General features: G+C 35.3%; 1 protein-coding gene across 7 annotated transcripts in view; it reads right to left on the bottom strand.

The window, feature by feature from the left end:
• Positions 1-26,592, bottom strand: part of SCAF8 (SR-related CTD associated factor 8) — a 200,908-nt gene that overhangs the window by 120,531 nt on the left and 53,785 nt on the right. For 3 of the 7 annotated variants that reach the window (XM_072966093.1, XM_072966091.1, XM_072966092.1), the window contains 11 exons: positions 22,325-22,456; positions 21,955-22,067; positions 20,132-20,325; positions 17,009-17,109; positions 14,408-14,521; positions 13,247-13,403; positions 11,014-11,147; positions 9,332-9,476; positions 7,244-7,312; positions 4,617-4,835; positions 2,385-3,852 (listed from right to left, as the gene is read on the bottom strand). In XM_072966093.1, coding sequence (XP_072822194.1) covers positions 2,399-3,852; positions 4,617-4,835; positions 7,244-7,312; positions 9,332-9,476; positions 11,014-11,147; positions 13,247-13,403; positions 14,408-14,521; positions 17,009-17,109; positions 20,132-20,325; positions 21,955-22,067; positions 22,325-22,456 — 2,832 coding nt within the window. In that variant the 3' untranslated portion in view covers positions 2,385-2,398. Of the gene's footprint in view, positions 1-1,737; positions 3,853-4,616; positions 4,836-7,243; positions 7,313-8,643; positions 8,677-9,331; positions 9,477-11,013; positions 11,148-13,246; positions 13,404-14,407; positions 14,522-17,008; positions 17,110-20,131; positions 20,326-21,954; positions 22,068-22,324; positions 22,457-26,592 lie in introns of those variants that run through there. The other 4 variants (XM_006197709.3, XM_006197708.3, XM_072966089.1 and 1 more) reach the window with 3 other exon arrangements.

The following is a 26,592-nucleotide window of genomic DNA, read 5'->3' as shown; positions in this document are numbered from 1 at the left end:
AGACAACTTTTCTCTCCATCACTAGAAAAAACAGTGAATGGAAGTATCAATTTTGGAAATTCAGTATGAGGATGAGTAATAATCCTTTCACTTAAAATACTACACAACAAGAATAAAGTGCGAATAACTACACATCGTGTTTTTCAGCTGTTTAGGAGTGTCACACATTTCCTAGATGGGTTTCTAAACACAGTACTGACAGCTGATTTCAGGTAACTTTCACCATCAGAATCTCCGAATCAGTGCAACACTTGTACACATTTTGCTTTCAAGTTTGCACACGAAGGCCCAAGAGCGATAAAAGGCTGTGGTCAAAAGTCACTGAAGTCTCACTTTTTTTACTGCTACTTAATCCAAGCGAATTTCACTTAATTTTAATAATGATAAATGTAACTAAGTAGTTTAAGAGAAATTCTAGTTAATATAATTTCCTTAAGGACAAGGCTAATCTTCCTGGAATATTAAAACTTTGTACCAATGTCACAGTTTTTCCCATCACCCCAAGGAAAGGATCTGAAACCAACCCAAGTTACTGGACTGAATTCAATTACCTTAGCAATAAACACCAAATCCCCACTCTCACTCACTTTTCCAAATACCAAAATCAATAATGTACTATTTCTATTTCAAAACTTGTAAGAAGAAAAAGACTTTAGTTTTGGCTAGGAAACTTAAAGCTCTCCAGAGCATCAGAGGCAAGCAAAAACAACCCAATTTTAAATGGGTGGTATACTCTACCACTGGGGGGGGGGGGGGGTGAGGGAGGAGCCTGACAAATGTAACTTAAGAACTGTAGATAAACAGAGCACATGATGAGTTAGCTGTTGGAATAGGAAACAAAATGACTATTCATAGGACCAAATGAAAGCTTTCATTATGAAACAAAAAAATACCAATGGTTTTATATATACGTGTATATACGTACAACCCAAAGGAGAAACAAATGCAAATAAACGAAAAGCAAAAGCAAAGAATAAGAATAAGAATAAACAAAACAGGAAACCAATCCCAATTTTTTCTGCTACTCAGTTTACCTTGGAGGCCAATCTGAACAGTGTTAACGCAGAGCCTACAAAACACATGGTGGACACGTCGTTTCCAGTACACAAATTAATGGTTTTAAATCCACCAACACCACTCTACATTTTGTGCAATTAAGAAATTCACTTCAGGCAAGTGACCAGTAATACTTCAGTACTAGCACTAGCTACGCAGAACAGCAAATAGAGTGTGAAACAAAGCAGTGCAAGCGTTTACGTGAAATTCAGCTCCATGCTACATCTGGCTTCATGCTTACTGTATTAAAAAAGAACTGCCAAGCTGCCAATGTATTTCTTTACAATATTTCTTATTTTACCAGCATAAAGGCTAAGACCTGTAACTATGAACAATGTCACTTAGCCAAATTTCTCTAATTTTCTATCTGGTTTTAAAGAATATTTTACTATCTAAACTATCAACTTTCTATTTTTCTCTGTATGTGCATGAAAATAGACATACAGAGAAACAGAAAAATCTACGTGACTTACACAATAAATATACACAGATTTACATACATACTAATGAGACTGCATGATTTTTATATCAAAGTACATGCTTTTTCCACCACACAGTTCTTTGTTGTTGTTATTAAGAGTAATAGTAATAGAAAACTTTTGCAACAACTAAGCACATGCCACTAATGATCCATGGTTTTAAGAATTTGTAGGTTAAAAAAATACAATTCCTAGAACACTGTTATCAAACAAATAAGTTTTATTGGCATCTAAAAACAAAATTCACCCAACATTGAAACGTACTTTAATATTTATGTTGTTTTCTTTTTTCTTTTTTCGTTTTTACTCACTGCAGTATGAGGAACAAATCACAAACACTTACTTTGGAGAAACAGAGACCATAGTGTAGATTTTACAAAATCACTTTTTAAAATCTCTGTATTGTGCTCCTCAAATATCTAGAGCCAGTCTTTGCATAAAATATCACAGCTTTGTCTATTACCTTAAAATTCTGCAGCAGCCTAAAGATATGGATAAGATATACCACCACTTTCTATTCTGAAATATATCTATTACCATATCCAACCTAATGGTAGTATCTAAAAAAATTCTTTCTTCCATAGGAAGTCTCTGACAAGCTGTTATTTATTTCCTTGAAGTTAAAAGAATCTGGGGGCAACATTTATCAGAAAAATAAAAAAATGTTTACCTACCATGTTCATATTAAGAACAATGTCTATACAAGTCAGTTGTACAATTATTTTAAGAGAAAGGTGAACATGAACATCAGATTAACTTAATTCTGGCAGACAAAAGTGAACAACTATGGTCCAGTCAGCCATTAATCTATTACAGAGAGATGACAACTTTACAAAATGTATCTTTTACCTACTGAGTGATGATTATGTCCCCTCAGTTTCTGTGCTTTCTACCACTGGTTCACTTTCTATATCAGCAACTGTGTCACTCTTCTCCTTGTTTATTTCACTGGAAGATGTCAGTTTTTCATAAAGTTCAGGATCACTCTGTGCTGGTAGAGGTGGTGGCTGAGCATGTCTCTCGGTATTTTCACCATTAACCTGAGGCACATTATCACCTTTTCGTTGAGAAGCGGCCCCTTCAAAAAACTCAAAAACCCGAGCATGAGGAGGGGGGACCCAAGTGTTCTGAATTCTATCTCGTCCAAGACGATTCCCATTAATTTCTCTGCAGAAATCAAAATCTCTGTCATCCCTATCCCTCTGCCTCTCCCAGGGTCTTCTGCGGTCATCAAAATCTCTGTGAACTTCTTGTCCAAATCCTCTATTCCAAGGACCACTTCTAGGGTCAAAGCGATAGTTTCCAGACCGAAATCTACCTCTTTCTTCATGTAAGCCTTTTGGACCACCATAGACAGGCAGAACCCGATGCTCTCTTTCATCAAAATCTCTAGGCCCCCAGGGTTTCTCTGGATTAAAGCCAAAGTGGTCTCTTCGACCAAGATGATCTATGCCTGGCCTCACAAGATTCTCTCTAATATCTACAGGAGGTCTTCCAAAGTGATCTCTACCATCTAATGGAGGCCTTCCAGGGCCTTCTCTTGGATCTACAGGCCGTCCAACCACATCCCTAACATCCACTGGGGGAGGTCTACTAATGGTTTCCCTGGTTTCTATGGGAGGAAACCGGTAATCTCTATCTCCTTCCTGTTGAATGTTATCATTTCCAAGTGGTATCCTTTTTTCTGGATTAGTAACATTGTCTATACTTTGTCTTCCAGGAATTAGAAAAGGTCTTTCAGGCTGACTAAAAATATCTCCAGGAGGAAAAGGACCACGGGGTGGTGGATGAAGAGCTGAATCAAGTACCGATGGGGGAGGGAGCCCCCTTTGGGGTGGAATTCCAGGCTGTATTAAAGGGAATCTTGGTCCAGGTGTCTGTGGTATCAGTGCTGGACGAATGTCTAACATTGGCATTGCAGGCATCCTTTGATTAGGAAGATTTAAAGGGGGTAAGTTCTGAGGCCCAGCTGGTGGCTGTGTTCCCAAAAGTCCAGAAGCATTTGGAACACTGGGTGGCTGTACTCCTATAAGTCCAGAATTGTTAGGTATATTCGGGGGCAGTACTCCCAGAAGTCCAGAACTAGTTGACACACTTGGTGGCTGTATTCCCAAAATTCCAGAGTTACTCAGAATATTTGGTGGCTGGGCTCCAATAATCCCAGAACTACTGGAAACATTAGATGGCCGGACTCCAAGAATTTCATTATTACTTGATACATTTGGTCTCTGGACTCCCAGAATTCCAGAGCTGCTCGTCACATTTGGCGGCTGTCCTCCTAGAATTGCAGAGCCAGTCGAAATATCATTTGGAATCACTAAAGTGGAAAGAAGACAAATAACACAAGCAATCATTCTGGTGTAAAAAGGAAACTATACTAACACTCACTAATGCTAAAATTTCCAGTAGCTAGCTTATTAATCAGCTACTTGCATCCCCCTCCCCCCAAAATCAAGGTATACTGGATACAAAATAAAAATCAAAGCTAAATTATTAATACCATGTGTGGGGAAATTCAATTATTAAAACATGAGCAGGTCCGTTACCTGCAATATTTACATGAAATCTTTTCAAGTTAAACGAAAATGGCAGGTTTTATACTGATTCTCCACCTTCAATAAATCTTTATAAGCACAAACAATTCTTAATATGCAATGGTGCCAAAAAAGGGGGACTCTCTGCTTTCCAGCACCATAGTTATCCTCTAGACCTAGCTAAACATCTGGTAGAAGTTAGTTATTTATACCTAACACTTGCTCGTTTTAACCTTCCCGTAAGAATGCATTTTTTGTGCAATCTTATTTTGACAACAACATATTAAAACAGTTCCAATAGGCCAAAAAAAAGGAGGAGGAGGGGTCTTAATGGAAAGGTGTCAAAATCTATACTATCTTGAACAGAATGACAAATTTGTTTTTAATAGAAATTTTAGGAGATGGTGATCTTTTTTAAAAAATTGCAATATTTGTGCACTGAACCTGGTTACATATGCATGGCACTTCAGAACCAAACACCAGTATAGAGAAGCAGCACTTATGATTTAACTATGTATTTCTGGGTTTTTTTTGTTTGTTTTTTTACCTGATCTGGTGTTCTCACCAGAAGAAATCTGGTGGTCCAGAAGATGAGGTACTTTCTCTTCAGGCTCTGCTTGTTTAGTTGGAGGGTTAAAAACACTTCCAGCTGGCAGAGTAGAAGTAGCAAGACCACTGGCAACAGCACCACCTGGTAAAACAAGGCCACCAAATCCAACGTCTTTCACAGCTTCTGGAGTCATGGCTAATGGAGGCTGCACTAAAGCTGTTTAAAGAAGGAGAACATAGAGTTCAGATCTAATCTGCTAATTAATTCATGCGCTAAGTTAAAACACTAAGTATAACCAACACTGGTCTTGACTTCCTATCCTCTTTCGCCAATTATTTGGTAAGACTGCTCAGTTAACAAGACGTGTGTGAATTCTCTTGGGTCTCTTTATTTCATTTATACTGAAAACTAACTTCTGGCAGCCTGAGTGTTTCATTTAATGGCATCTCTGTATTACCTAGCACATTATACAGTAACTGATGCTCAAAATGACAAATGAGTCATTATGAAGAGGCTAAATTATATTTGGAAAGGTTTACTTTTTTTAAATAGGAGAAAACAGTAATTTTTAGAAATATTTTCAAGAGAAATGTTTGGTAAAAATAAGGATCCATACTTTAAAAAACCCCAGCACTAAAAAAAATCCTAATTTTTCAAGGATGCCAGTATGTGAATATCTAAATATACAGAAATGATTAGTGCAAACCAACAAACATGCATGAGAATGAAAATCTGCCCAATCCCTTTGAAATTATAAGAACTAGGATCCTCACATTCACTACTTTTTGTCAAATGAGGTTAGAAACTCATCAGATGAGAACTACAAGTAAAAAGGTATAAACATTTAATTTTAAAGAATGGATAGCAAAACCCTTGTGTATATGTTTAAAAAAAAACTAAACTAAAGGAATATAAAATCACAATTGAACAATTAGAATTTTTAGTCCAATTTATGTCACAACACTATTAAATCATGTATTTTGAGATTTCAGAAACTGTTTCATGTTCACATTTAACTCCAGACGACCTAGATAAACTGTTAGCATATAACAGAGCTGTAAAACCGGGATAAAAGGACCCAGGATCACATACGGGAATTATGAGAATTAAATGAGACGATGTGAACAATCAAGTGAGCACCTGGCACACAGTGGTTTTCTCTTTCCCCTTTGACTACTGATCCTAGATTTTCCAAAATGAATAAAGTAAGGAGAAATAACTGGGAGGTAGGCTCTAAAGTAAGGTGAGTCTCTGAACGGTGAATTTAGAAACGGCTTCTGAACCCTTTTCTGATTTTCAGAAAGAATAAACACTTCTTCCTAATTAACTAACAGTAACAGAAAGGATCCTAATGTTGTCTGAACACTGAAGGACAGAAAAAAGTTTAAAAATATAAGAAAAATGGGTTATAATATTCGAAAGGAAAGCCCTGTATCATACACATTCTCTTTACAATAAGTCCTTTGGTCCAGTATTAGGCCAAAAGCTAGGAAGCTCTCAAAAACTGATGTGGTCATCTCAAAGGAATAGAGAAGTAACATGAAAGGTCTCTCACTGTCTAAAGATGAACAAGCTGAACCTCAAAAAGAAAAGTGAATGCGACCACTTGGAAGTAAAAATTCATTAATCCATAAACACTATGGAGGAAAAAATAGAGGAAAGGGAGTGGATAAGGAAAAATAAGAGAAATCCTCTCCCCTTTCAGTCACTGGTATCATGGGAAATATCCACAGAAATCATTAATCTGAAAAATGCACTTACAGAAAAGAACTTAGCATCTAGCCTGGGTCTGCTGTCTCCTGTCCAACTGTACTTCAAGGTAACCAAATATTATTAGTTGGTAAGAGAAAGATCTTCTTTACAGCTAAGAAATGTGGAAGGAATTATCAAATCCAGAAGATCACCACTTTGCAACTAATAAAAAGTAGATTCAGGCAATAATAATCAAAGGATGAAACCATAAGATGAAAATTTGAAGGGCAACTTCTTTTAATGACCAGGTTCCGCTATCTGAATGCTCTGATCCATTTTAACGTCATTAAAAGTGGGACAAGAAGGCACTGCATGCCTCTAGATGGGATGTAATATCAAGTCCACAGCACCCTACCTGTTAAGCATTCTTACAAAAAACTTGAAGCATATTCTAAACAAGACTACAGTGCTAAAAACTTCCTACCTGCAGGAGATTCAAAGAGACAGAGGAACAAATTTGACACCACAAAGCAGCAAAAAAAACCCCAAATCCATTATTTGGGATCTTGCATAAAGAAGTGAACTGTTTTTCAACAAGTCAAAGACATGAAAAATTTTAAAAAGGGAGGTCTGGGTGGGACTGTTCTAGATTAAGACATTATACACAAAACAAAACACACACAAATCTAACATCAGAACCCTTCTTTGACTTCTGACTACAATAAAACAATCATAAAAAGACATTTTGAGGCAATAAAGCAAATCTGAATATGGACTGTTACATGATACTGTTAATTTGTTAGAAATCATTTAACAAAAAAATGCATTTGTCTGAAAATTTTCATCATTAAAAAATTAACGATTCATAAGAATGAGAAATGACGCATTAACATTATCATAAATGAAGAAAACTCTTAAAGGAGAAAACTCACATGTTGGTACTACTGGTGGAATAGTAGGCGGTGGTACCACAGGTGGGGGAACTGGAGGTGGCATGAAACCTGCACGAGAGGAAAAAAAGACCAATAATAAAACAACAAAAAAAGTTACTTTCTTTTAAATCAAAGATTTCAATAGCTATAAATGAAATTCTACATTCTTAAAAATAGTCATTACTACCACCTCATATTTGTGAATATATTTCCTGTTTGGAAAATTACTTTTACATACACTACCTTATCTGATCCTTAGTAAACTAGGTAAAGCACAGAAATCCCTACCATAAGTATATCCCATTTATTTACTCATTTGTTTAAATCCTGTGGCATACTCTACGATGCTATAAAATCAAACATTAATTCAAGCCAGGAAACCTGTTTATATCTTAGTATGGTGACTGCACGGGGAGTTAAACACTGTATTCCAAGCTGCTGGTAACATTACATGGAATAATGTCATCTGTAAAATGTGCTACTGTGTTTCTTTGATATATATGCTACTTACTCACTAGATCAGAATATTTTCATTAACCTTGGATATTGCTATATTGTTTTGAGAATGGAAATAAATCAGCAAAAATAAATAAAAAGATAAATGAAATTACTTTAATCTGGCTGTTTTATGATTTTAAGTATCAGATAATCAAATTATAGACCTGCTTCCTTGAGCTACCATGAAATTCTATTAGGAAATAGTGGCTAAAAATAATGGAAAATAAAGATACGTGATTTTCAACAAATGAATACTAGATGAAGACTTTATAAAATCTGTATGGTATGAAGTAATCTTTTAAAATATTTCCTGAGGGGGAGAGTTTAACTCAGTGGTAGAGTGCTTGCTCTCATGCACAAGGTCCTGGGTTCAATCCGCAGTACCACCATTAAAATAATAAATAAATAAACCTAATTACCCCCTCCCAAATCTTCTGATAAAAATTTTAATTTTTAATCACTAATATGGAAGATATCTGACAAGAGTAATTTTCCAATATTTAAAATATAAAAAGATAAAGTTCTTATTGAAATATGCATAAATTTCAAATTACAAATTGTAATTTAAAAATTTTATCTTACATGACAAATTACAACGATTCTCAAACGACGAATTTACTTTTCGGCCATGCTGACGAATTTTAGGAACTCTATTCAATGGCTAAGAACTTAAATTACAGAAATCAATTGCGTAATTTTTTCTGTAATATGCAAATAAGCCATGAAGTTAAAAAAAAAGTAGAAATAGTTTTAAGAAAGCAATATGTATGACTTGATCCCTTGTATTCTCTCCCTCATTCTTCTATATCTCCCATGATCTAATACTAAAAACTCTAGCTCTAAGCTATGGAGGCAATTATTTATATTTAATTGGTATGTGTTAAGTAACCTATAGTTTTTACCTATAAACACTGATTCAAGGAACTTCTGTCTACCTATTAGGGCAAAAAAAAGTATTAGAAATTCAATTAGCATTTTAAGGTATATTATAATTTCTAATGTCAAAACAGAAACCTAATGACTTTTAGGAGGGACAATCTATATAATTTAATGCATACTTTTAAAAACTGATTTACCATGTTGTGTTAATTTCTGGCATACAGCATAGTGCTTCAGTTGTACATATATATTTTTCACTATACACTATTACAAGGTATTGAACACAGTTCCCTGTGCTATACAGTAAAGACCCTGTTGTTTATCTTAATGCATATTTTGTGATGAATGGGTGATAATTTTAGAAAGCTTTGATGCAAAAACTTCAACATAACTTTTAAATAATTTTGAGAGTATTTCGAAGATTTTAAAGGAATCCATTTCTTTTCTCTGTCAGTGCTTCTTAAAGTGTGGTCCTCCAACAATACTCATCAGCTGGGAACTTGTTAGAAATGCAATTATCTTGCCCCACCTCAGTTCCACTGACTTAAAAGGAGGCTGGACCCAGAAATCTATGCTTTAACACACCCTCCAGGTGATTAAGATGTAAGCTAAGGTTTGAGAATCACTGCTTTACAGGATTTAAACCTAGAAAAAGAACAATTTAAATGATATTCTAAATAGAGTTCAAATAGTAAGGTGAAAATTTCTTACCAGGAGGTGGTTGTGAAGGGTTAAAACTTGCTCGGAGAAAAGGAGGTGGAGGAATTGGACTGAATCCAGGAGGAGGAACTGGCATTGACACAGGAAATGCTGGTGGGACTAAACTAACTGTAGGCACTGCTGGAGCTACTGGAATCTTTTGTGGATAGAAAATAAAAAGTCCATGTATCATTTTATCCATCTGCAATGATTACATCTTAGAACAACCAAAGGTAAATTATTTGTCTCTTTTTTAGAAGGTAACAAATAGCAAGTTGTTTTGTTTTTTCCCTTTATGTATTTTAGTAAGTGAACCTACTTGAAAGAGCAAGGCAGTATTTTTCAACAGACACCAAATGTGGAGATTGTGAAATCTATCTTATATTCAAGTGACGTAAAATGATGGGCACCTATTTGAATACTGAATATCATGCTTAATTTTAAACTGCCATCTCCCACTATGTTATCCAATTTAATCACCATTAGGAAGCATGTTACTAACAGCTTTAAAATGGCTCAAATTTCTCATTAATTTGTTTTCTACTCCTAAGCATAAATTCTTTTACTCATCCTAGGTACAATAATTTCCAAATATTAATCTGCACTAAGGCTGTACTTCTCTCCTAAAGTTCACTTTGTATCAATGTTCCATTCAACATCTCAACTTTCTTGTCTTGAAAACCAGTTCCAACTTCACACATACAAAACTGAACTCCCAGCTGTCCCTCCCAAAACAACACTTCCCATAGTCTTTCCCATTCTCAGATAGTGATAATCCATCCTACCCATTTCTCAGACCAAAAACCTCACCTCTGCTCTTTCTCACAACTCAAGTCTGATCACATTCCCTGGTCGTACCATCAGAATCTACCTATCTGAAAACTTCTCATTGCCTCCATTGCCACCAGCCTAGTCTGAGCCACCATCACCTCTCATCTGGATTGCTGCAACTGTCTTCTAACTGGTCTCCTTGCTTTTATCAATGCCCACTATTTTATTCTCAAAATAGTTGCCAGTGCAATCCTTTAAAACTCTAAGCCAGCACAAGCTGCTCCTTTCTTCAAAATCGTCTAATGGCTTGCCATCTCAGAGTGCAAACCAAAGTCCCTCCAGGGGTCTCACTTCCACTAAGCTGCCTCTGCTCACTCAGTTCTTGTCCACTCGCCGTTCCTGGAGCACCCCAAGCACGCTCCTGGCCTAGGGCCCGGGGCCTCCGCACTGGTGGTTCCCCGCTCTTTAGACCGCCCCGTGACACTGCTCAGCAACTTTAAGCTGTGGCTGTCACGTTCTCCGGTCTACCTGGACCATTTTATTTAAAATTGTAAACACCTACCCGGACAGTCCTAGTGATCCTACCTTTTCCCCTTCACATTATCTTATACACTCATTGATTTTATATTTTCTGCCTTCCCTATTGAGAAAAAAAGCTCTGCAAGGGCAGGGATTTGTGTTTGTTTTTTTTTCACTGATGTATCCCTATCCAGGTAACTAGAGCAATCAGTAAGTATTTGTTCAAAAAAATAAACATTTAAATATAAATGATACCTTTTCTAAAAGAAAGCATTCAAAGATGCTTATATTTAATATTAGTCTATTTTGGACAATTTCCTCCAAGCTTTATAAAGTAAATGCACAAGTAAAAACAGAAATGTAAAGCAACACATTTAACAATAACAAAAACGCCCGGCACTAACCTGTAACATAGCAACAGGTGGAGGGAAAACCTCTGCCTGGGTTGTGACCACGGTCTCCTTTTCAACTGGAGTTGGGCTCTGAGTTGTCTGGACAGTCTCTTTAACAGGTTCTGAGCTTTTCACAGTTTCCCACTCTAAACAAAATATTTGAAATTGATTTCCTCTGGATAGAGGCAATTTTTCACTTCCTTTCTATGTATGTATATATATTTCATGTCTATATAGTCCTCATCTACTTTGGCACATTTTTAAGATATGTCCGCAACTGTAGGTGCCAAGCTATTTGGTTTTGCTGAGAGAGATCTGATTAGGATACTAAGGAGTTCAAAGCAGCATGACACAAAGCACAAATCAGACATTAAAATACTCAGTCTAGAGAAAACACTTAAAAGGGATATAACAGACATGTATCTCAAAGGCTGTCTGACATAAGAGGAACCAACCTTACTCTATATTTTGTCACCAGGTACGAGGGGAAGCCAACAAGGAAAGTACTAACCCAATATAGAAAAAATCTTTCTGAAAATACAACTAGGGACAAATACAGTGAAGAAGCTCCAATGGTTCCTCCGAAGGCTCGTCACCTCCCTTAAAGATCAAAGTTATTAGAATGACTAAGCCTCTACATGACTTCGCCCCTCTGTCCTCTCTTGACTTCACCTTCTACTACTCACCCGCACAATGCTCAAGCCACACTGGCCGCATAATTTTTTAACAGACTTCACACTTGCTGGTCTCTCTGTATGAAATGCTCTTTCCCCAGACAGCTGCAGGTCTCACTCCTCTGAATATCCCCTTCTCCACCACACCTTCTTCAACCATTTAAAACTGCAATAGCTCCACACCCACACTGCCTACCCCCTTCCCCTGATTTTCTTTTTAGAACTTACCAATACTGAAATATCACCTAGTCTATCTAGCGGGTGGGTATAGCTCATGGTAGAGTGAGTGTTCAGCATGCATGAGGTCCTGGGTTCAATTCCCAGTACTTCCATTAAGATAAATAAATAAACCTAATAATCTCCCCATCCAAGAAAAATCAATAAAATTAAATTAAATTAAATTAAAAAGGTAAGAAATACTATCTAGTTTATCTACTTTGTTTATTATCCATTTTTTCCCCCACCACGACATGAGCTGGGACTTATTCTACTAAGTATTTTAAGACTTTGCAGGCCGTGTGTTCTATGTTACAACAACTCAACTGTTGTTGAATTTTAAAAAGTCATATACAATAGGTAAACACAATTGAGTGAGCATGACTATGTTTCACTAAAACTTTATTTACAGAATGGGCTGCCAGTAGGATTTGGGCTGTTAAGTTGTCAACCCTTGTACTACAATGCGTACTCCATCAGAGAATGGATTTTCTTCTGTTTGTCTCACTGCTTTAATCCCAGTTCCTAAAATCATGCCTAGCACAAAGTAGTAACTGAAATATTTTTTGAATGAATAAATGTTCTGGAAGAACATACATAAAAAGAAAAAGTGGGAGAGAGAGAGAGAAAATGACAAGAAGAAAACAACTGAAAAAGTTGAAAAAGTTTGAAAATATGTGCACTGGCCTGAGAAGGAAAATACTATTCTGAAAATTAGCTAATTTTGGTAGAAGAGCTGAGATGTAAAAAAATTAGGTATGTATCATAATTCAATTATTTCCCAAGTATCTATTTTAAGATTTCTTACTGGATTTAATTGTTAATCATTCTGTGAATTTACAACTAAAATCTTTAAATATAAAAAGACAAATTTTTTAAAAAGAATGGGTCGGATTATCTTTTGGTTGTAAGCTTTGTAGAACTGCATGAATCTAAACTACCGCTCTCTAAGCCGAGAGTCTATTCTTGCCATTCCCAACATAAGCACTAATTTTAGAAAGTCAAGTTTCTTTTAAAAACTTCCTAAATCCCCAGTTCCTATTTACACTCAACTAACTGAAATCATTACTTTCAAAAAGCCTCCATATACACAACTCTATCAAAGCCCGAAACTTTTACAAGGCACATATGAAAAATGCCACATTTACAAAGTTCTAGAACACTGTCTATGCTCTGAACTTATGAAATGGATCCCATTGAGCATATACATCAGACAGAATGATGTTTCATTTTTTCACCTACTGGGGAAGAATCCAGGAAATAAACACAATTCACGCTATCATGCAAAACTCTTATCAGTTACAATCTTTTAAGCATACTTTTTAAACCATAAAAACTACTCCTAGGTTTCTTACCAGTATTTACAGTTTCCTGATCAATCATGCCTCCTTCTGCAAAACCTTCCAAGTCATCCACTTTAACCTTTTCCCATGGTATATATGTAACTCCAAGGTCCACATCCCAGAATTGTTTGTATTCTGTTTTTACACCTTTGTTTAAAGCCCAAGCAATCTATCAGGAAAGAGGAGAGGAAAAAAGGAAGCTCAGATATACTGTAAAAACAAGGTAAAACATACAAAATTACATGTTAACAATGTAAATACAAATAAAATTAGTTTTTAAAAATCAGTTGAACAAATACAGCAACACTGCTGGAATAATGGCAGCCAAGGAAATTTCTTCCACTTATTTTCTGATCTTGTTTGTAAAATAAAATATGCATTAGACAGCAATGGTGTTTATAATATGGGATTTCTTTTCACTTCTTACTGTGACTTTAAACAACGTATCTCCCAAAATAATCCAAATCTAATCTCCACTATAAAAATGTCAACCTACATTAGCAATAATTAAAATAGTTAATTTAAACAAAATCTTGGTACTCCAGGAAAGAGACCAGTGACACTTAAGTTTTTACACAGAGAAACTCTCTGCCATAAAATGACAAAGCAAGGCATTATAAACTCCCTTGAGAGTAGTTATGGTAAAGTTTTAAATTCAGTTGCAGAACCTGATGGAATAAATTATCTTCAAATAGCAGGAATAAAATGTAAATTAGTGACAAAAAGTAAAAACAGAAAAATACACAATAAACACTCCATTTAAAGACTAAGAGGAAAATAAAAATATAAACAAGCCCTTCACAAGAGCCTGATTTATATAAGACAAGCTGTTAAAAAAGGAGACATTAATAATATAATTAAGGGGTAGGGTTAGGAAAGCACTAGGAAAGAGTGAATGAAGACAAACTTGTAAAAATGAAAAAGTTCGGCTCATAAAATGGTGCCCAGGTTGACTAACACAACTGCGCATGTGTGATTTCAAAGAACTATTTGAGTAAGGCTTTGGTTATTGTTTCATCTATAGCTAATTTTATAATTCAACAACACTGATGTAATAAAATACCTGTCAAGGTTTGCCCATAACATTAAAGAAGAAGATGAATTAAATACAGGAAACATTCTATCCAATAAAATCCAATAAAACAAAAGCATGTGCCCCACTCCTGATCTTACCTTAATGACCTTGGACCCAATTTTATATGATCCAGAACTAAGTTTCTGAAGAGCACGAAATGCATCTTGTCGATGAACCATGCAGACGTAAGCACAGCCCCTGGGAGGAATCATCTATTAAAAAAATTTTTTTCTTTAGAAAGGGCATAAAGATGGCAATTCATTTCTGGCATTATATGGTTGTAATGGAACATTGATTAATATGGAGTTGTTTCCCCTTCTCTTCCTCGGCTATCTATTCATCGGTATAATTCATGCACAATCAATTACTAAGTTACAAAAAAAACTTTGGAAGCTAGTTTGATCTCATTCTAAGCCATGAGATATGTGAAATCTTGAGTATCACATGTCAATCAAAGTTTTAATATACAATGAAGAACTGTTAAAACAAAACAATATACAAAGATATGCATATACCACCAGCAGATAAAAGGAAAATAACACTGTATGACCAATATGTTTGAAGGCATACAGTTTATTCACAACAGTATTTAAATCTTTCCAAATACTGTCGAGTAACATGAGGATTTTTGTTTTGGGGGAAGTATCTTATTCTTAACATAAAATCTAAAATCTACAACAAATGATAAAACAAAAACTTTTCATTTTATAAAACTTAATTTTGCCCAAGTATTTCTGTACAAGTTTTAACATGAATAGGAGGATAGCCTCAGTGTGAGGATCTCAGTGTTCTATTTACAAAGCATTTAACTATTCTATAGACCACCAGATCATAAAATTACTTTTAATGTATTAATTCAGAAAAATACATAGAGCAATTCAGTTTCTTTTTGAAGAACTCAAAAGATATTTACCACTCCATTAGTATTCAGTACCTAAAAAGCTCTAGCTGTCAAAACAACCTTTCCCTTAGTCTTGCTAATATTTCAAGCTGTCACTCCAATATCAAACTTTTCTCAAAAGAGAACTCTATCATACTTACCTACTTCATCTCCTGCAATGTAGATCCAACCCCTTACCAGCCCACCGAAAATATTTTCTTTAAGTAATAGCCTACTAAATGCTAAATCTAATGGACTTTTCTCAGTCTTGAAACTCCCCCTATACCAAGTGAAAGGTTTATAAATCTTCCATCAATTTTTCAAATCCTGGGTTTTATCACTAGCCATTCAGTCAGTACACTTCAGTTCACAAAATAACTCAGTGTCTATTACTTGTAAGTACTATGATCTTAAAAGGTAATAAAGAAGAGGGAGACAAGAAAACTAATGTGCCAAATGACTGTGGTATAAGACTACAAATGTCATAAGCAATGCGAAAAACCAAAATGCTACTTGGATTCAGGATCTGCTCAGAGCAGTGATTCCTGGCTTTGAATCAAAATCACCTGTGTACTTATGGCACTTTGAGAGGAAGCTAAAGATACTGATCACAGGCATCCTTATTTTTCAAATGTCAACCCATTCATGATACACTGCTAGAGCTGAGAACCACTAGTTTAAAGGCAGCAGAAAATGAGAAAGTATTTCAGAGGTTATATGGCCACAGACTCGAAAAGATTACTTATATTCTGACAGGTGAAATTTTAAAAGACAAAAGAGAAGCCTACATTTCCACAGCGTAAAAAGAAGAATTTGACACCTAAGTTGAAACATAGCCAACCACCTATTATCTATTAACCAATCAGTTATTTATTATCCTTGTAGTTCAGTCAAATCATTTAGGTTCCTCGCTGGTAAAATGACAGTATTTGAATTATTTAACCAGCTTCTTGTGAGGCTCCAATGATATACACAGTTGTAAGCAAAATACAAAATAGTCAAATTCAATTTAAATAATGAATCTTGTTATTAACAGAAAAGTCAAGTTTGGCCATGTAAGGAATGTTGAGACTATAAGGAACCTAAGACTAAGAAAGGAAACCAGCTAATTTCTGGTAAATAATGATAAAAAGGCCCAAGAGACATAAAAAGTACAGTAACAGTGAATAAAATCAGAGAGTTAAGGAATTATAAGTCTCCTCAAACAAGTAAACGACTGTGAAACATTTCATTAGTTTCAGCCTCAAGAAAAAATAGCTCTTCAGGAAGAAGAAAATACTCAAAGAAGGAGACTGGGCACACTGGAAGAATGAAGCGGAGGAGTGCAAGAGTTACGCTCCAGTGACTGGAGGTGCCCTGGCCACACAGGCTGTCCCACCTCAGGTTTGCTCTGAGAAGGGGAGACGGGGAAGGGGAGGGAAGAGGCCGGCAAGACTGCGACTCGAGTCCAGTTGTGTCTTCACCACTCCCTACACGCTTGTGTGCAGCTGAGTACAATTCTAACTCAGTGCCTTCATTTTCATAAAAAAAAACTTAAGCCAGATCACACATACTGCTCCTGCTAACTCTAACACTTGATATTTTTAGGAATCAAGTACCACTACATTCCTATAAATCCCTGAATAAGTATTTTGTTAGAATTCCATCTAAAAAAATAAAAATTAATTGAGATACACAGCAGCAGAACGAACAAAAATGATTAGTCAAATAATCCTTATAAAGATGTGATTGAAGGCAGGTATTACTGGGCTTATCAGGAACCCAAGTGATACTGCAAACTATATTTTTAACCTTAAACTATTAAAGAACTGATACTTACATTAATGGATTCAATCTGTCCAAACTCTTCAAACAGGTTGGTTAAATCTTGCTGTGTTGCCTTCTTGTCTACTTGGCCAACCCACAGAGTAGTGCTACATACTGTCAAGACATAAGAGACAAATGGCCTAAATCATATAGTTTTTCTTTCAAGTAGCTAAAAAAAGCACTAGTAACAATAAATTAAAATTTAAGATAGTGTATTTAAAATATTTGTTAACTGATATGTTTACCTGTTATGTTTAAAATCAACAAAAATACCAGGTACTCATTCACATCTATGCCAAGTCAACTTCTTGCATTATCACACGTTCTCAAACTTGGCAGCACACGTGAATCACCTGTGGATATCTGAGACCCACTGTAAAAGATGGTATGGGGTATGACAGATTGGGAATTGGGAGTTTTAAAATTTTGCAGGTTTGGGGGTCAGGGTATAGCTCAGCGGTAGAGCACATGCCTAGCATGCATGAGGTCCTGGGTTTGATCCCCAGTACCTCCGTTAAAAAAATAGGTAAATAAACCTAATTACTACACCCTACCTAGGGAAAAAAATTCTGAGGTGATGCTAACGTGCAACAAAGTTTCAAAACCACTTCTCACTGCAGTCCTATCTGTGTATCTTTTAAGTATCTTTCTGTGCCGGAATGATTATGTGGATGGTTTTCTCTAATCAACAGTTAAATGTGAAAACAGTATCTTATTCTTAAGAAAAGAATAATTTGCATGGAGATAAAAAGGGAAAGCTGAATCAGAACTCCTTAATTTGTTACCATGAAAGACTCAGGGATACTTAAGGGTTGGAAGCCACTTCCCTTTAATAAATAAATGCTACACACGAGACATCTTGACCATTTTTGGCTGCACTGTTCATGCCTCCATGAACATCTCCTTTCCCTAAATACATTTACTTTAAAAATACTTACAGCTGATATTTTTGCAGAATTTTAATGTATTTCAGTTTATGTCAATGTCATTAAAAAATAAGTTTAATAAGGGAAATAATAAGGGCAATGTATTAGTTTTCTTTTGCTGCTATGACAAAATACCACCAATTTACAACCTTAAAACACAAAAATGTATTCTCTTACAGTTCTGGTGGTCTAAAATGAGTCAACAAGGCTGCATTCCTTCTGGAGGCCCTAGGGGAGAATTTGCCTCCTTGCCTATGCTAGCTTCTACAAGCTGTCTGCATTTCTCAGCTCATGACACCAACCTCCATCTTGAAAACCAACAGTGTAGCATTTACCACTATCGGTCAGTCCTTCTCCCTTTCATCTTCACATCACCTTTTCTCTCTGACCCTCTTGTTTCCCTCTTATAAAGTCCTCTGGATTAAATTGAGCCCTTCTGGATAATCCAAATTAATCTCCCCATCTCGAGATCCTTATTAATCGGATCTGCAAATGCAATGTAACATATTTATAAGCTTCAGTGATTTGGACATGGACATCTTTGGGGGACCATTACTCATCCTACCACAAACCCTCAGCAAATTTCTGGATCTCTTTCACTGAACAGTTCTCAACTCTTAATTACTCTGTTCTACGTATTACAGCTGCCTTAATCTGTCCCATGTTTCCCTGACTCTCTTCAATATTGTCTCTCTGTAAGTTTTTCCTATGGACAACTCCATTTTCCCCCCAGAAAGTAATAATGATTCTCCTCTATCCCATAAGAAGGGTGCACTTGATTCCTAGAATGCTACTGTTTGTTGATGTTTCACATCCCCTGGACTACTCATGAAAAATTCTTACGTTTTAAGGACCAATGGCAGGGAAACATTACCATCTATGTTTAAAGTGTGTTGGGACCACATTATATTGTTATTGCTTCTCAGTAAAGAGAGTTATGAGGTAAAAGCTGAGACACACTTTTTGTTGTATTTTCTTACGTACTCTCTAAATTTTTTAATTGTTTTACCCATGAAAATAAAATAGCAATAGAAAATAAATTCTATGGTCAATAACTATGTAAATAGTGGCAGCAGAAACAAGACAAGTTAGGTGAGGAACTAAATGAAAGAGATCCCACATAAAAGCCCCATCCTAAAATTGGTGATGTGGAATATTCTAATGGTAGTCATGGGAGGAGGCATGGTAGAGATTTTATGATCAGACCTTTGACATTATTTATCAGACAGCACTAAAATGTTTGAATATGGTCTCTCACCCTAAGGAATAAACAGAAACATCCAGAGGTAGGAATATCAACATTATTAACACTGGCTCTCATGATCAGGTAAGATTCTGGGAAAATAGCCAAGGCTTGTTCAAATTGCCAGAATTTAGTAAGAAGACGGCTGTTACCTTTAATTATAGCCCAGATTTCCAGGACGCATCAGCTGTGTACATTATACTAATTATTCATCTATCTCCATGGCAGAAAGAATTTATTTGGAGACCTTCAGAAATTAGATAACCTGATCAGTGTTTAGCTCGTGGCAAGGTTGACGATTTGCCCCATTTCATGTACGTTGCCCATCTGCAGTCTGTTGGTTCACCTTAATAGTCATAACCCACTAAGAATCATTTAGGCAGAATCTGGCACTAATTACAACTTATTCTGCTGTACCTCACACGCTACCAAGTCAACTCTTCCCAAGCTCACTCCCAGGACAGACACCCACTACAACCAAGTTTGTTCTAATCATATATTATAGGTTAACAAATAAAGGAGGGGAAGTTTTTACAATAGGAATCCTCCTTCAGTACTGATCCAGTAAGTTTATAATTAGCTTAAAAATTCCCATGCTTCCTATAATAATTACTCCTACAGACCTGGTGTTTGTAACTGGTTAGGACACAATGCACAGACGTCACAGGGCCCATGAAACAGACATGAGGCCTACTCTGCTTTATAAGTCATTAGTCAAGTCATATTTTCTAACTGGCATTTAAAAAAAAAGAAATCAGCTCTCAACGATTTTAGTATTTGAGTAGAATCTGCTATTCCTTTTTCTTTTCTCCTCTATCACATTACAAAAGCCAAAAGTAAAACTACTCATTTACCAAGCCAGTTTTCAAGTTTTTAGTTTGAAAATAAGGCTGAGAAACTTTGGAGCAGGTTAACTATTTTCTTAATATTTACTGAAACCAAAGCTTTGGAAAAGTATGTCACTTACCACTTAATGTTTTAGATCTAATTGGAGGCAAGCCCTTCTTCTGTCGTTCTTTCTCTCTTTCTCTAGCTCTTCTTTCACTAGAGTATGAACGTGATGATTTCCTCTTTCTTTCTCTAGAGCGGGAGCGTGATCGCTTTCTGTGTTTACGCTTTCGAGAACCAGATCGTGACCTAGACCTTCGTTTTCTTGGTGATCTACCAAAAAAAAAAAAAAAAAAAAAAAAAGTCTTATTTTATCTTAAGTGACAATGCTATTTTCCTATCAAATTTCTCACTTCTAGGTGAGGTGGAAAGAAGACTGTCTTTTATTCAGCTACCCCACTAAGAATAATCAAATATCAAATATACATTTTCTCAAATCTACACAATGCTTAGGTCCCCACTAGTTACAGATGTTTGTGTGCAATGATTCTTACTGAGTCTGGGTGATTGTTCCCAATCATGAAGAAAAACCAGAGAATTTTAGTAACAGCCTGCCTTCCTCTTAGTGTCTTTCAATTCATTTTTCAAACAAGAGGCAAGAAAAGGGGGGAAAGACCAAAGATAAAAAGATCCTTTAGGTGACAAAACTGTTATGTTCTTAAAATTAGGAAACAGAATATTTTCAACAGAACATTAGGCCACTATATAATTCTATTTACAAGTTTTTAACTTCTAAAATCTTACATTGCTTGACTTTACAATATAAGGTGATCCTGAAACACTGCTTCTTTCCTGTCATTCGTATACCACTGAATTCTTCAAAATACTTAGTAAGTAGGTGTTGCTAACACAAAGAAGCTGCCAAGGTAAAGGAGTTTTCAGCCATAACGCTAATTCATTGAAGTGGGGTTGGTTTAGATAGAGAAAGATAAACTGGCAGGCTCTCATTTGCAAGAGATAAATACAAGTAAGTTCTTGAGAGACACAAATAACTGAAAAAAGTCATCAAAGATACTGCCCCTTTTCCTGCATTTATCTTTCAGATTTTCAGGGGTATTCATGTGCAGAAAATAGGGCATAAAAATGTTAAAAAGTAATGACTTTAAGGGGGGAGGGTATAACTCAGTGATAAAGTGCATGGTGCCTAGCATGCATGATGAGGTCCTGGGTTCAATCCCCAGTACCTCCATTAAAAAATAATGAATAAATAAATAAATAAATCTAATTACCTCCCCCTCCAAAATCAACAACAACAACAACAGTAATGACTAAGTTTTAAGACAATTTATAGCAAAAACAATATATACCTGCTCTAAGAAAATTTACCAGGTTAAGAATAAGGCACCTTCAACTCAAATTTGGATAAAAACATGTACATTAGTAAGTCTTAGCCATGCTGAAAGACCACAAAAAAAAAAAAAAAAAGACAAACATCTTTAGGATGTGTTTTATGATAGTTTGGTGTTTATAAAAACAAGTTTTTGCAGTTTTATTTTTAAGATCATTTTGGTATTATGAGATGAAATGGAATGTGAGAAATACAGTGGGCTTTCTAACACTGTTCCTTCATAGCTTGATTTAACTGTTGTTCAGAGGCAATAATATCCTAAGCTGGATATCACCACTATCAACTAAAATCAAGTACAACCCAAAATCCAAGTCTCACCATACTGCTGTGACTCATGTAAATTATTCAATTAAATGGCCACAGATACACACAACTAAAAACAAGTATTTTCTGTTTTTGAAGTTCTGAATTACTTCCTCCTGAGAGAATGTAAGATATCACTCTCAGAAAAATATTTCCTTTAATCTTGATGCAAAGAAATAAAGGATGCAAAAAAAAAAAAGGCCAACATTTTAAAAGTTTGCACACAGCTTTTCTTAATAATACTGCAGAACCTTGAACGAGATCGTGAATGTGTTCTTGATCTTGAGCGAACTGCCACTTTCTTTGCTTCTTGTTCAAAGACCTCCTCTTCCACTCCATCTTGCCCTTCATCTATATCCATATCCTTGAAAGTCAAAAGAACAGGAAACAAACAAAATGCCTGGCTGAGAATCAGTTTATATTGATAATTCTGCCTTACAAAATATTCATCATAGTAGCATTAATGACTAATAGTAAAACGGTTAGCATATGGAGCTTAATGGGGGGGAACCATTTAGATTTACATTATTTTACATAAAATAAAAATTACTAACATATTTTACAATTTTTTTCCATAATTAATTTTAGAAATTTATGACCCAGAAAAAATTTATTTTTTACCTGTTGTTGAATATCTATGGAATCATCCAAATTTGCTTCAGGTTCAAGGAAATGCTGCTGACTGCTCCCCTGTGATGGTGACGCAGAATGCTCTGACCCGAATGTTCCTTCTTGACTATCCTGAGGAGTTGCCTGTTGAGAATGTATACAAACACATAAATACTGGGAAATAATGATTATTACAAATAAAAATTCAAACATGCAAACGTCACAATTAAATTTTTAAAAAAGAGCCCAATACCTGAAGAAATCCCATGTCACAGCTTTTACGATCAATCTAAAATGGCACTTTTGTATAAATCAAGTTTACTTAAAAGCATAGAACACTTGCATAAAAGGGGGAGACTACAACACTAGGATAGAATGGTAAAATCAACTAAGTCTCCAAATAAATTTTCTACTGCGGAAAATATAAACTATCAAGAATAAAAGGGTTGTATCATGAATGATATATAAAGAACTAAGCCACACGGTACATGTATATTAGTAAAACAAACCTCAAATCCCAGTATCAAAATCATAAATCTAGCAAAAATAGTTCTCAACTTGGGCCTTTCCCAACCTCCATCTCTAGCAATTCACAAAATAATAAATATTAAAAGTACTCAGATAAGCAAAACACTTCACAAAGCCTAATAAAAGTTAGGCAATGAAGCCTAATTAAAGGAACAGCTAAAATCTGAACTCTTTTCTCCCCAAAGGACTAGAGTTATAGCAAGTTGATAGAGTGACACTGTTTACACAATGCTAATGAGTATGAACTTGATTAGCAATTACATATACTACAGCGTTAACTAAGATTCAGAAACTGATTATTATGAAAAAATGACTCCCTAGTTTAAAAATTCCTAAAGCACAATCTCCTAGGTGCTGAGGATAAATAAAACGACTTCCTGGTGGTACACAAGTTGGGAACCACCATAATAATTAACAAAAAAGAGCAAGTCGTAACTACCATTCCCTTGCTACAAACAATGACTGTGAACAAAGTTACTCTCTCAATTTGTCTCCCTATCTATAAAAGGAATACAAGCAGTGATTACAGACAATACTGTTATTATTAATTTCAAAGATGCTAAGAGACTAAATCTTAATTGTTCCCACCACAAAAAAGAAACGATAATTATTTGACATGATAGAGGTGTTAGCTGACATTAGAGAGGTAATCATATCACAATATATAACTATCAAATCAGCATGTTGCACACATTAAACTTACACGTTATATGTCAGTTATATCAATAAAAATTTTTAAATTACTCTAATGACATTTAAACTGAAAGAAAAGAAAACAGCACAAAAATGAAGAGCCAAAAAGAGCATTAAAGAACTGTTTCAAGTGTCTTAATTTATGAAGGACAGGTTCCCCAAAGACAAGTAACATTTTCAAGGTTTAGAAATAAAGCTAAAGTTAGAAAAGACTTCTACCGGTTAGTTAAATGCCTGCTCTATTCCACAGAATTGACCAAAAGGTTGGTAAATAAGTATAGTGAGAACCAACCAAAATGTGTCTTAAGCACAGTGCTCGCTTATGCCTTTAAAAACCGTACAGTAAAAATAAAATTCTTAACAACACAGCAAAATAATTTTCAACTTCATCCTGAGCCTTACTGTTTGGTCCTAATTCAGTACTCATATATCCATCACATCATTTATTTCTTACTTTACCACTCATGTTGAGCATCCTATCTACCATCCACCCCATTTGTTTTTCACTTTCGATTTCTATTTAATGGTCAACCCTTAGTATAGGCAGCAGAATCCACAGCAATCAATTTTAGTTTTTGAGCTTCTTTTTTGAGCACTTCTACCTATTTTAAAAGGTTGTGATTCATGACTTCTATTCTTCCTTAGACGTCTTATAAACAACAAAGAGAAAATTTACTTTTAAAAGTCAACTAAATCTTTATTATCTTGTAATTAGCATTAGGTCCATTGGACCCTTAACTTAGAAGTCTTATTGTCCTATATATTGAAACATTCCCCTATTTCATCATCCTAAGAATTATTCCATCATTATTCATCAATTACTCCCAACTGTGTAAAAAAGACTAAAATAAGACAAAAAAATAAAACAATGGAATTGTTGAGAAGGGTGAATCAACAGTGAAACAAACAATCATCATTCAGTTTTACCGCATTACCAAAAATACTGCATCACATTTCAAGAAGGTGTAAGTAAGACTGGAGATATTATCTGTAGTCTGCTTTTAGCTTTCCTTGGAAAATAGATACTTAGATTTTTCATTTTCTGTCCATAATAAAGAGAAGAAAACTGACAGAGGAACATATTTCAGAATTCTTAGACAAAGTAGATGATGAATGCAAAGAAAACGACAGCAGCATTCTAGACTCTAATGACAATGGTGAAATTTAACATTTAAGCAAAATATCAGACTGTGAGTCTTCAATGACTCCATCCTAAGTGTACAAATGTACGATTTCATGAATTCTGACAGATGTACACACCTATGAAACCACTGCCACAATCAAGATATGTAACATTTCAATCACTCCCCAAGTACATCTCTAGTTTCTTTAACAATGTCTTCATACAAAGTATCAGTAAAAATACTGGGGGGGAAAAAACAGAAGACAAGGATAACAGCAGCTATCAGAGACTTCTTTCAAGGTTGGATTAGCATTCATTAAATGTCACATTGTGATCTGTTATAAATCTACTTTCCTTGGTTTTTTTCCTATAGAAGTTGCAGGAAAGACTTTATCAAAAACCTTATTGAAATCCACACATGCTATGTTCTGCCTACAGCACTGTCCTGATTTTTGAGTCTAATAACCTTACAACATCAACCTCAGTATTCTGAAATGCAACCCGAGCCTCTTAATGTATCACCCATCTTAGGTTCTATCATGTTCAATTCTATTCTTCACACTATATTCTCCTCAATAAAAAAACAACCGAAGCAAAGTAAGTTACATATTTCTGATATCCCACTGACAGGTCTTTATTATTAAGTGGTTGATTCTATCATCTTTTGACTCCTAACATTCTTTTAAAAGCCTTTTCATCAGTCTTATCATTTTTATCATTAGCGTTTCATTTTGAGTTGTAACTCCTCACATCTTTTTTTTGGGGTGGGGGGAGGTAATTAGGTTTATTTATTTATTTGATTTTTCAGTGGAGGTACTTGGGATTGAACCCAGGACTTCAGGCATGCTAGGCATGCGCTCTGCCATTTGAGCTATACCCTCCCCACCGTGACATCTTTTGAATATCCCGATAAAACAATTATCAAAATCATGAACTCCAACTTACTCAACACAACAGAAATCATTCCTCATGACATGATTGTTAGTCCCTTCACAATTGGACCATTCTCAGAAAGTGCTCCTGCTGTTTTCCATTGGTTTTCTATCGTTAGATAAGACCTCAACCCATATCCACGCGTGGTCAAGGCTGCAATGAACAGCGTGGCACGAGCAATCCTAGTCTTTTCTCTAAGACACTTTAGTAACTCTTAGGCAGCCACACTGAGCTTACTGCTAAAGAAGAATGTTTAATTTTTCTGCATATTTCATCCTATCTTAAATACAATAAAGGCAACTGGTTTGGTAGAGCCAATTACACAATTTATTAAATGTAATTGTTACTCTGTTGATACACACTTTTCAACTTTAAGTTTGGCATAGGTTTTAAATACTAATCACCTTATGCATTAGAAAAGTTGTTTTCTTCACTATTCCCTTTTCTTCATTGCTTATTTTGAGGAATTTTTTTCTCCACTACTCCCTTTTTTCTTGGCTTTAAGAACGTCTATTCCTTTCAAAGAGATCTTATTACTGTACCTTCTAAAATTCTGAAAATGATGTATAAAGCAATCAACTTTTTTTTTTTTGGTTGCTGAGAATCTTAAAACAAAATCACTCTCCAGTTTTCAGTAGCTTTCACTTCAGTAATTTGGCGTTAATTATAAGCTGGTCCAGACTACTACTACCTCTACTGCTTCTGCTAACCCTTCTGAAATGCAACTAGAACAAAGACACGTTTCTAGCTGAACAAACTTGCTGTTGAAATGAACTCCCCCATTACAACTACCTCCTTCCTCTGTAACAGCTTTGTGGTTTCTTATTGTATCACTGACAACCTGTGTCTTTTCCTTAAGTCACAACTTGTGTTTTTCTTTAAACAACATCCCAATGTTCTTTACTGTGCTCTACAAGTTTCTAAATTCTCGGGCAGATATACTTTTATTTTCTTGACATAAAATAATATATCTACTCCAATTACTTATTATTAGAATTATTTC

This window comes from Vicugna pacos, chromosome 8 (assembly GCF_048564905.1).
Source record: "Vicugna pacos chromosome 8, VicPac4, whole genome shotgun sequence".
NCBI classification, from domain to species: Eukaryota; Metazoa; Chordata; class Mammalia; order Artiodactyla; family Camelidae; genus Vicugna; species Vicugna pacos.
This window is presented reverse-complemented; position numbering and strand designations above follow the sequence as displayed.